This window comes from Oxyura jamaicensis, chromosome 3, assembly GCF_011077185.1.
Source record: "Oxyura jamaicensis isolate SHBP4307 breed ruddy duck chromosome 3, BPBGC_Ojam_1.0, whole genome shotgun sequence".
In the NCBI taxonomy this organism is placed as follows: domain Eukaryota; kingdom Metazoa; phylum Chordata; class Aves; order Anseriformes; family Anatidae; genus Oxyura; species Oxyura jamaicensis.
Window position 1 is genome coordinate 14543719 of NC_048895.1, and position 11320 is coordinate 14555038.

At 47.9% G+C, this 11320-nt stretch overlaps 1 protein-coding gene across 1 annotated transcript in view; it reads left to right on the forward strand.

Moving 5' to 3' along the window:
* The first annotated feature begins 4970 nt into the window (after nt 1-4970).
* CHGB (chromogranin B) overlaps nt 4971-11320 on the forward strand; it is a 17864-nt gene continuing 11514 nt past the window's right edge. The window contains exon 1 of the mRNA XM_035321673.1: nt 4971-5141. Coding sequence (XP_035177564.1) covers nt 5129-5141 — 13 coding nt within the window. The 5' untranslated portion in view covers nt 4971-5128. The remainder of the gene's footprint in view (nt 5142-11320) is intronic.

Genomic DNA, 11320 nt, shown 5'->3' on the forward strand with positions numbered 1-11320 from the left:
GATCTGATATCCTGGGCTGTGGTTTGGAAATAGTTGGCCACAGCAGCAAAGAAGCCTCTGTGTGTGGTTGGAAATGTTTGCAGTGCATCTTTTTGAGCAACGAAGCACTTCCAGGTCACTGACTTCACAGACAGAGCACCCACACTGGCTACAAAGTGAAGGAGAGAAGAAATTTGAAGCCTCTGTGAGTAAAACTAGAAATGTTTTACTCAGGGCTCCTTCCTAGAAAACAAGTGAAAATGCATTTACGTTCAGACAGGTGTAGCAGTTACATGTAGAAGGGCCTTTAGCTCTGGTTACTTTTCATCCCTTCTGAGGCCAAAGATGGATCAACCCGTGCTATTTATCCAAGCACCCAATGCTTTTGAAATGATCTAACCCTCCTCCTGCCCCATCCACGTGCTTAGGAAAGGATGAGAGCTCCCATGCAGATGTTTCTGCCCTTACACTTGTCTGGTCCCAGTGGTCCTGTCCCGGTTTTGCTGACCCTCACCAAAACGCCCCAGGTTTTGTGCAGCTCTTTCCAAGCTGTGAAACAACCTCTGGGGAATCGGTCGCTTCTTGTTCAAGGGCTGCTTTCCCCTCTGCCTGGCTCACACCTGGCTCAGTTTTGAAGCACCCTCAGTTTTGGCGATCGGTGAAGCAAAAATTGTCACCTTTGCCGTGGCCCCCGCTGGTTTCTCCGTGCGCTTTGTTTCTGTGACCCACCCCATTGTTGTTTTTTCTTTTTTTTCTCCTCTGCTGCATTATTTAAGGCAGGAAATAACCGCTTCCCCTTGAGGCGAGGAACCAGTTGATGCTGGACCTCTTTGTGCTCAAACAGTGCTCCACTACCATTAGCTCAGCAGGCAGCTGGGCTGCTTTGATTCTGCATTCAAAAGCAGACTTAACCGTAAGCGCTGAAGGTACAGCTCACAGGCAAAAAAAAATAATAATAATGCACCCGAGGTTATATTCTCCTTGAAACTCCCCTCTCCATTGTCTGTGCTGCGTGCATGCTCTGGGCAGGACTGCTTGCAAGTTGCCCCATATTTTGCAATAGGAAACATCCCTCCGAGTTGCTGATTTTCCCCTGCTTAAATCGTGCTGCTGCAGCTCTGGCAGTTCGCACAGATGGGAGAGCAGGGATCCTTGATTCCTATTACAAAGCTTGCACGTGTGCAAATCCCATTCCTCTCCTCCTGTTCTGCAGTGACCCTGCCTGAACTTGCAGAGGTGTCCCCGGCGCTGGCTTGCAGCAGAGGAGCAGCACTCCAGGCCTGGGTTAAGACAACACTTAAAATCCACAGCACCCATCAAGGTTGTGTGCAAGCAAAATCCCCCAAGAACTTCAGGTGAAATGTGTAATTGAAATAAAGATCCATCCAAAGCCCTCTCAGGCTCTCCTTAGGGGTGTTTGTACGTTGGCTTGGGTTTTTACTGGCGGAACGGGGCCAGCATCCCTTGCTGAGGTAACTCAGATCCCCCTGCCCATGCCCACCAGCCACCTTGGGGCTCATCTTTGGTCCGCATCCAGCAGCCAGCGAGCGTTGCCTCTCTGTTCCCACAACCAGCCTTATATAAACGCCTCATCCAAATTATTTTGTCATCCTTGACGAATCCTACTGCTGTTAAGTCATTCCCCACTTTTTTCACCGGAGCTCCTCCAGGATGCTCAGTGTCGATGGCCTCGCTGATGCCTACTCCGACAATTTTTATTTTCCCTCCCACGCAGCTTCTTGTGGGAGGCACTGATTCACGCCAGCGACCTGCCCGATCCTGGAGCCGAGCGGCAGCTGGGGAGGCATCAGGCAGGCGCTGGAGCAGATCCTCAGCGGGCATCGACGAGGGAGCTCCCCGCCAGTGAATGGAGCCAGGGCCATTTACACCCATCAGAGGATCTTTCCCCAGGAGTTTCAGGTGTTTTGGTATGCGTGGGTATATCGGGACATAAGGTTTCTAAAATCGGCGTACAACAGGCAGCACATGTCGTATAGGGATGGATCTATTTCATTATGGAGTGTGGGTGACTCTGCGTGGGGCATGTGTTTTCCCACAACACCAAAGTTCAGTTTTAAAAATACCCTGTTCTGTAGGTTTTCCCTAATGACTATTTTCCCCCACACATCTATTAGCCAACGACCGATGCCAGCATTTCTTCCTTAAAAGTAAAAACTGGCACGTAACGAGCAGAGCATGAAATGAAAAAGATGTGATTAAGACAGTAGCTGGAGCTAACCAAAGCCAGAAAACTCATGGCTGAAAGGTCAAACCTTTATTTAAATTGCTTTTGTAAAAGGCTTATTTGTTTGCAGGTTCTGTGAATTAAAAGGGAAAGTCTTGTAATGAACGAACATCTGGCATGGAAAATCTCACCTCAGCTCCAGCTGAACGAAGTTTTACTGGCAGCAGGAGGTTGGTTCTCGTAATGGGAGACGGCAGCCAGCCTCAGGGCAGGTAACCCTACCCAGCGTTATCTCTAATGACTCCATTTCTGGGTGAGATGCGGTGCATGGGCAGGGGATGCTGCTAAATGGATGCTGGAATCAGCAGCTAAAACCAGCCAGAGAAATTGGAACAATTGTATGATGAGAAGTACTGAGGTGGGGATTTGGCAGGGCTGTTTTCAGTGCTGTGCCCTGCAACCCATTTTCTCTGAAACCTTCACAAATCTGTTTGTTCTGCATTCCCAGCAGCTTGTTCTGGATAGCTGAGAGCTTCAAAGGAGGAGGAAGAGGACAGGAGATTTCTACCCACATCTTTGCCCAACAGCAATTCCCCTAAAAAGACTGCAATTAAAGGATGAGATACAACGGGAGGATGAGTAGTGTGGGGCAAGTACCATGCGGAGCGATGAGAAGTGTGCGTACAGGCAAGGCTTTCGTCTGGGTTTTTGACTGCCTGACTTAATGCTGGGTGCCTGGCATTCAGGAGTAAACTTGCTGGGTGTGAATTGTTGAGAAAAATCATCTGGAATGAGGAAAAACCAATTTTACACCTGTGGAGCGATAACAGCACCAGCCTGTTTTGTAAAAAAAAAAAAAAAAAAAAAAAAAAAAAAAAAAAAAGGCAGACAAAAAGCAGTTTGCACAAGGGTACTCCTGATCTTTAAAAGCAGTGCTAGAAAAGTACCCTGGTTGCCAGTTTTTAAAATACTACAAACATTTTGGGGAGGGAGGCTTCTCCAAGCCTCTGCCAGGGCAGATGGGCTCTTGGGGGCCCTGGTCTTTAGAGGCTGCAGTGTTGGCGGTCTCCCAGCATTTAAGACATGGTTCCCCTCTTCTGCAGAGGGGGGACCCACCAGGAGGATCTTCCTGAATGGGTGAACTCTCTGGGGTGCGCTGGTTGGATTTGCTGTGTGTGAGCTGAGACTGCGGCTAAGAGCTATCCTGAAAGCAGGGAGTCTTGCCAGAGATCAGGCTGAAAAATTCAGCTCTGTGCTGGAGAAAAGTCAGGTGCAGCAGGCACCCTCACCAGCCATGTCCTCCAAGCAGAAGCGATGCTGCTAATGCTATTAGGCCAAGCCGGCCCTGCTTGCGAGGCCCTGCAGAGCGCAGCACATCGTGCTAAGGATCTGCCACATGGCTGCCCTGTTTGGGCTGGGGGTTACGGAAGCGCTGATGCCCTGAGCAAGGAGGAATTGGCCATTTTGGGCAGCAGTATCCACCAGGCTGAGGTATCCAACCCAGAGCAGAGGTCCTCTGTGTTTGGATGGTCTCAGGGTGTCCTCAGGGCAGCTCGGCCTGGATGGGACCCTTGTGCTGCCTGGGCAGCTCCTGGCACTCCCGGCCTTGAGGTGTCCTCCTGATTTCTAGAGCTTGTAAGTTTGCCACGCCTGACCCATGTGAGCTGAAATATCCCTCCTGAGATGGCGTGGGTCTGCTTGGAGGAAGAGGTGTATGGGAAGTGTCTCTTCCCCAAGCCGGAGGATGACACTTTGCATGCTCGATGCACCTTGTGTGCAAGCCAGTGAGACGGTGACCTATGGTTTGCTCTTCCCCATGTCCAGGGTAGCAGAGGTCTCTTTCAGGGTCACTTTTTCTGCTTATTCTGCTTGCGTCACCCCTTCACCCTCCATGGTTACAAACGAATGCTGGGCCTTTCACTGGGGCTGCTGCCAGCACTTTATTTATTTATTTTTGCTCCCAGAGTGTTTAAAATGCCTTCTGCTCTGCCTGTCTGCTTCACATGTAGTGGCTGGTCCAAGTCACCCCTGAGGGCTTCTTGTCTGAGCGTGGCCAGCACCAGCTGCCAGCAGAAGGGCTCAGTAAACTTAGGGGCATCGCTAAAGGCTGTGACATTGGGACCAAGCCCAGCGGAGCAGGCATGGCCATTGACTGGAAGCCCAGCGGCAGCGGTGCCAAGGAGAATGTTCCATGCACGATTTTTTCAAGAGAAAAACCTGAGGACCAGATAAAGGCCAATACAAGTGGCAGCAAAGGTGCCCAGGAGAGCTGGCAGCACCCCTTTCACGTGGGAGCCGAGCTGCCAGCTGGTCAAGGTCACCTCTGCTAGGTGTGGAGAAGGACGCGGTGGCAGGTTCCCACGTTATTCCCCCTGGGTAACGGGGCATGGCTCTTGGCAACTGCTGGTTTCCACCTTGTGAGGACATTTAATCTTGAAAGAGCTTTTCCTCTCCATATCCCCTGGCAGGATCTGTGTTGGCTCTACATCCCTGGCAAGGGGCCTGCAGTACTTCTCAATGGTTTTTGGCTGGAAAGCTGCAGAGGCAGACGTACGATGGTATTTTGAACATCAGCAAAGATCCCCGTTGTGTTCAGCCCAGTCCCGCCCATGGGCTGCCAGTGCCAGCGAACCTGCATTGCTCACAGTAAGTGCTGCTCCTGGGAAACTGGTGCTTCTCCAAGGAGCCTGCTGTCTGCTCTCTGGCAGCCACAAAGTCCTAAACCTCTCGTCGAGGCCAGCTAGGTGGGTGGGATGGTGAGCAAGTGCTAGGCAGAGTGAAGGTGAGGCATCAGGAGTCATCTCCCTTTTGGAGGAGGGACAAAGTGGCAGCCCTGGTGTCAGGCCATGGGGTCGATGTCTGCGCTTGGAGCTGGCGTGCTGGTGCCACCTGGCTTCTTGGTACAGAGGTGGCAAAGCCAGGAGTTTAGTGCCCATCTGTGCTTGAAGAGAAGGACCCAAGTTCATGTTATTGGCAGGTGGGCAGAAAAGAGAGACCCAAATGAATGCCTTCCTGAGGAAAATCAGCTAAGTCAGTCCTGTCTATCCCGCCAGCCAGTCACCCAGCACGTGTCCTGTTGGCCTGTCAGCCTTTGCATGGCTCCAGGCTGCGCTGTGCCCAGCCAAAACAGTTGGGATGAGAGGTTGGAACGGGGCACTGGAGCAGGTGGGTGGCCACACTGGGATGCAAGAGTGAGCTGGGAGCCCTAGGGGGAGAGAGTTATGGGGGCTGCTTTTCCAGAGGTGCAGGAATTGCTCTCCCAGCTGCCGTGCTGCAGTCGCAGAGAAGGTGCTTTGTGAAGTGTCAGGTCAGCGCTGAAATGCAGTTCCTCCACTTCCCTCTGCCTCGCTGTTGGAGCGAATTATCTCAAGTCCCTGGAGTTGTAATGGAGGAGACAAGAAAAAACTGGTGAGAAAGTGTGGTGGTGTCCAGTGAGCGGGAAGCTCTGTGCAAGAAAGACACATCCCCAGTAAGCCCTGCCTCGTCAGTGTGGTATTTTGCAGAGGAATTATAACTATCATTTGGTGTCCTCGGGGAAATTGTCCTTACATCACAAATACAGGTAGTTATCTTCTTACCCAGGAGGGAGTGCCTGAAAACTCGTGCATCTACAGCAAAGCCTAAAATGATAGGCCAGGGATGTGCTCTCTGGTCCTGGCTCTCAGCTGGTGTCATTTGAAGGCAGCCTCTGAAGTCACTGAAACTAGGAAAAATTACAGTGACAGAGTATCTGCCAGGTACTTCCAGCTCCCAAGACTGCTTTTAAACTTAAGCCTCTTAAGCCTTTTTTTATAAGCACACAGTGTTTCACACAGAGAGCCTAAAAGACTTAAAATCATAGTGTGCAAAGAAAAAAAGGATTTTCCAATGGGAAGAGATCTTAGCGAAGACTCCTCTTGGATTTTGTGGGCTTTGCTCCCTCTTTCATAGGGTCTTTTTGCAGCTGGGTTTCTGCTTTTTGTACCGGTGGTGATTGAAAAGAAGTGATTGAACATTTCTTTGGCAGTTCCTTTTGCTGTGTGTGTGTTGTTGTCGCAAACTAGATGTTTCAGCACTGTGCTTTTGGTCTGGAACTACATGGAAGGGCATAGTAAGATTTTTTTTTCCCAGTACATACACGGTCAGCAATGAAAAGTTTCTTTTGAAATCGTTACAGTCTGTTGCAGCAATCTATATATTTTTATCTTACAAAATTGAAGATTGCCTCTGTGAAATTTCCATGGCACTATCAACCACAGAACAGCATTATTCTTACCAAGCAGAACCCTTGCTGAGAGTCTAAGAGCTATAAATATTAAAAGAAAAAAAAAAAAAAAGAATTGGTATGTAAGGCAGACTAGTGCCCCAGTCTGTAAATATTAAATGGAACATATGCAGTTGACAAAATGCAGGCAGAAACACTGAATGGGTCCGTTTCATTGCCTAAATGAAATTATTTGCAGTGCAAAGGCAACTGTAAAAGTAATTTTTCCTTAATGACGAGCACCGCTCGAAATACAAGGGCTTAAGTCAGCACTTGGGTCGCAGAAAGAAATTTCCAGCCTGTTTTACGGGAGCTGCACAGACCCCAAACTTCTTCACCGAGGAGGTTACGAGTGTGGTTAATTGGATACCTAAAAAAAGTGGATTTTTTTTTTGGCAGGGTTGTATAGGGGTGTTTTTTGGGGGGTGTGCAGCTCCAGCATGCCCAGGCCGGAGGGTGAGGTGCCCCAAAGGCACTGCTCTCCGCACATCGGCTGCCTGGAAGCTCGGGTCCTGCTGCGATGCCAAACATCCAAAAGGCAGGCTGGGGAGATGCGCTGGCAGCTTTCAGGGGTGCTCTTCGCCAGTGAGGATGGTGTTGGGTTCCTGTTACCTCCCTCCTTGCAGGGGAAGAGGTGACTGGAGCTGTGGATGTTGCTCCTGTTGTCACAAGGCAATTACATTACAGCTGGGGCTTGGAGAAGCTTTAGTCATAGCCAAATTGATAAAGCCATGAATAATCATTTAAGGCCTTTTTGAGCTCCGGTGGATTCAAAGCTGCATTTTAGCTTGATGATCAGTTAATCCAGAGTGGCAGGTTTTGACTGGCACTCCAGTATATCACTTGCTGACAGCAAATCAAGAATCTATACCAAGGTGAGAAGTGGCACCGTGGATAAAACGAAGAGACTGGTGACTCAAAATCCCAGCGGTGTGCTGCTATTAGGCAAACTCTGACTTCCTCTTGTAGGAGGGCAAGAAGCGTGTGTGTCGTTTCAAGATCAAGGCAGTATCTGTGCATGTATTTTAATATCCCTTATCATCGGGGATGTATAATAGGCATGTTTTAAACATCTTTTCGGAGGTTAAAATTCAAGAAGAGTTACCCTGAACTTTTAAGGCTCTCTTGGTTTAGAAGCAGAACAAAACTGTAGATTATTTAGATTTTCTTAGCAGAAAGTCTTTGTGACTGAAGGCTGGTTGTCATTTCCTGCAGTTGTTTCAGTACTACCGAAGAGCACATGGCATAAAAAAGAAAACCACTGCGTTGAGGTACGGTATAAATATAGAGAGGGAAAAATAAATGGTTGCCCACACTAAAGAAATTACACATCTGTGTCACACCAGGTCTCATCACAGCTCCTCTGTCTCTCAGCTAGAACACATTTTTTTTTTGTCTGGCTCCTCGATACCTTTGGCAAAGTCCATGCACTAAAGCCACATGCGGTGATGGGCACCTTCACCTTCTATGGATACAAAGGAAAAACATCCCAAAAATATTTCAGTAGAGGCAAAAGATGTGCATTTTAGATTTAAATTGGAAGCTCATCAGTGTGTAAATGTAGACTTAAGTGCTTTCATATATGCATCACTGCATTCTGGTAATTTGCATCAGTTCTGCTATGAGGGTGCATTTTTGAATGCTGTCAGGTTTTGGGTGATGGAGCAATCCTCCAGCAGCTTGACAAGCAAGCTCCATTCATCAGCGTCACTGTAGTGCCTGGTATGAGCTAAACAGTCTTTGCTCAGTAGGAAGGAGGAGATCTGAGCGTGGGCCTGTCTGCCACCTCTCACAGAGGCTTTGGCTGGAGGCGTGCAAAGATTTTTTTGTGTGTATACAGGCATATGCAACCCTGAAGTGTTGTCCTTTCTGCCTTGCCAGGCCCCCTCTCTGGACAGAGTGAGATGAAATCTAGCAGAGCACTGGTCTGATCGCCCTCCAGTGGATGTGCCTGATGGATTTTAACTCCTCCAAAGCCTCTTAATTTACAAACAGAGAGATAAGCCAAGCACCCAATCCTGCTTTGCTGTAAAGCTACTAAGATGGTAATTGAATTCCTGTTCAACTACATGTTACAGCAGCTCTAAGCCACTCTAACAGTTGGTGTTAGTGAGTTATGGGTAAATACGTACACGGTAATGCGTAACGGCAGCGAAGGCTCAGCATTACCCGTTACATTGCAATTGGCATTGCATAAACACGGACTTTTCACTGCCATTAATGAAGCTGAATGGATGAAGTCCCTCGAGGTGCTGGCTTTTTCAGATTTGATTGGTGGTGTTTTCCAGATCCATCCTCTTAGCACGTTCTGAATGAAAGAGATGAGTTTGTTCATGAAACAGGTTGCAGGATTTTCATTCCATGGAAACTAATTGGCATCCAAGAATGAAGATAATCCCGCTAGCACATCTAATTAGAGGAGAACAATCCCCATATTCCCCAAGCAGTCTCCTCTGAGTTTAGAAGGAGCTCAGACATGGAAATTCGCTTGTCATCTTCTGAAGTTCTAGCTTCTAGGATGAGCCAAATGTGTATTTTTAAAGCATTTGTATTTGAGAGAATCCATCAGGATAAATACTGTTTATTCATAGAGCGATGGAGTGTCACAGCGTTATGAGGCATGTATGTCACTGCAATGAAAGTTCTGACACATCTGAGGAGGGAGGTTGGGGTGTGCCATTCACAACCGATCGAATGAAATATGCTGCTGCCTGCTGTAATCCGGACTCAATGTAGTCGCTTTTCTTTTCTCGTCTGAGTAGAAGCTTATGCCAGCTGATACCTGACTGTAAAAGTCCACGTGAGGTGACATTGTTTTTGAAAATACGAGCTGAGTTAATTAACTGTGGGCAAGGTACTTGGATTCTCAGTGATTGTCCAGCTCTAGCAGAAATGTTTGTGGGATCATGTTTTGAAATCCTACCCCCGGGCACTGCAGATGGAATTAGATGGACTCTGTCCTGTAATCTCTGTGTTCCTGTTGCAATCATCTTCTGTGATCTCCTTGTAACCTCAACTCTAATAAAATCTGAAGGCACTGACATTTGCCCCCTTTAGATCCTGGGGTAACAGATGGCAGAACATGACCCAGCAGTGCTTTAACATCTTTTCTTATCAACCACAAATATAGGACTTCTTACTTCTTCAGGATCAGCCCACACAGTGCTGAGGTGAGGGAGTGTTTCACAGAAATCCTGCGAGTCCAAATATAAATAAACCTACCAGAACAGAGAAAACAGTCGTGAAACTCCAGTGACTGTGGCTGCAGCACAAGGGATGGATTAGAAGCCATGTGAGCCAGGGGTGCAGGATTTTTAATCTCAGATGCCTGTTTTGCAGCAAGAAGGTTTCTGTAGTGGCTGTTGTGCTGACTATCAACAGGACTTGCGTGAAACAGGTACTTATTATGAATACCTCGTAGGTACTAAAATTGCTGGCTATTTTTATTCAGCATCTTTGTATTGCTTGCCCATTTTGACTGTTGTGTGCACGATAAGTACTATTTATATGCCTGGGGAAGCAGAGAATGCTTAAATGGCAAATATTTCACCTAATTTTTTTTATTATGAGCAGATGAGGGGGTTGAGGTGAATCCTCAGGCAAGTGGGGACATGATGGGGGCCTTGGAGCCAGTGAAACTCTTCACAGTCTTCTGAATCACGCTCTCAGCTTAATAGAGTCAAGGCTGGTGATGCCCAAAGAGGTATCTGCCTGTTGATATGGGTCTTCTGGTGGTTGTACAGGAACAGCATGAAGTAGGGTGAGGATGAGGAAGCATGGAAGTATTGCAGTGTATTTTGCTTTTCAAGGTGGCCAGGTTCTGTTATTTTGCAGAAATTGTGATGGGAATGCAAGGTGAAGGAGGTATCTGGCACTACCTCGTGGAGCTGAAGGCTGTCTTTTGAAACAAGCTTAAAATGCAGCCATTTCTTGGCTTCCTTTATGCACAGGTAAAGCTGCATATGAGTTTCACTGGTGCGCTGTATCCTTCTGCCCTGCTTTCTGTGTTTGAAAGATACAATTATAGTAGCCTGGCATTGCTAATATACACGATAATAAATCAGTTACAGAGATACCTGCCATTTTCATGTGCAGATTCTTTGTCTTCCATGATCACTGGCAATTAGAGGGCCACCTGCTAACCACTGAGAACAAACAAAAGAGAGCAATCAAAGAGTACAAATAAATGGGAGATGGCCATCTAAGAGTTAATGGAAGGAAAAACAAAACAAATCCTGGTCTTATAACGCCTTTGTCTGGCTCTGAAGGAGCAGTGGGGAGCGTTCAGACAGGCTCTGCGGAGAGCTCATCATAGCTTGTCATTTACACTTCCCAGTCCATCGAGGGCTAATTGGGACAGTTTGGAGCTGTTTAAGAAAATGATGTAAAACTTCATTTCGGCAGGTTTGTTCGTGGTCCCCGGGGCATCACCAGAGTAAACGTGAGGTTTGCGTGCGGAGATGGATGCCAAGAGCAGTGATTTCCCCAGTAAAACTCTTGAGGAACACTCACTGCGTGCCATTCGCCTGCCAGACGACGGAAGCGCGGGGATCACTTTCCAGTAATGCTCCCATTCTGGGTTCGCTGTGCAAAGCGGGAGCAGCGGCTTGGATGGCAGGGACCGAAACCTTGCAGGGAAAAAAAAAAAGAAAAAAAGAAAAAAAAAAAAAAAGGATGCTGCAGCACCCGAAAAGGCTTCGATCGGGGCTGGAAATGGAAATGCAGCGATGCCGGCGTGGTGTTGGCGGGGAGATGACTGCACCTCCTCCCTACCCCGCTGCCTGTGGGTAGGCGTTCAGCATCCTCGGAGTAGGGCAGAGACCTAGGGATGATGCTGCATCCTCTGAGCAGGGAGGAAGGGGCAGGGGACATTGCTCTTTTTTTTTTTTTTTTTTTTTTTTTTTTTTTTTTGG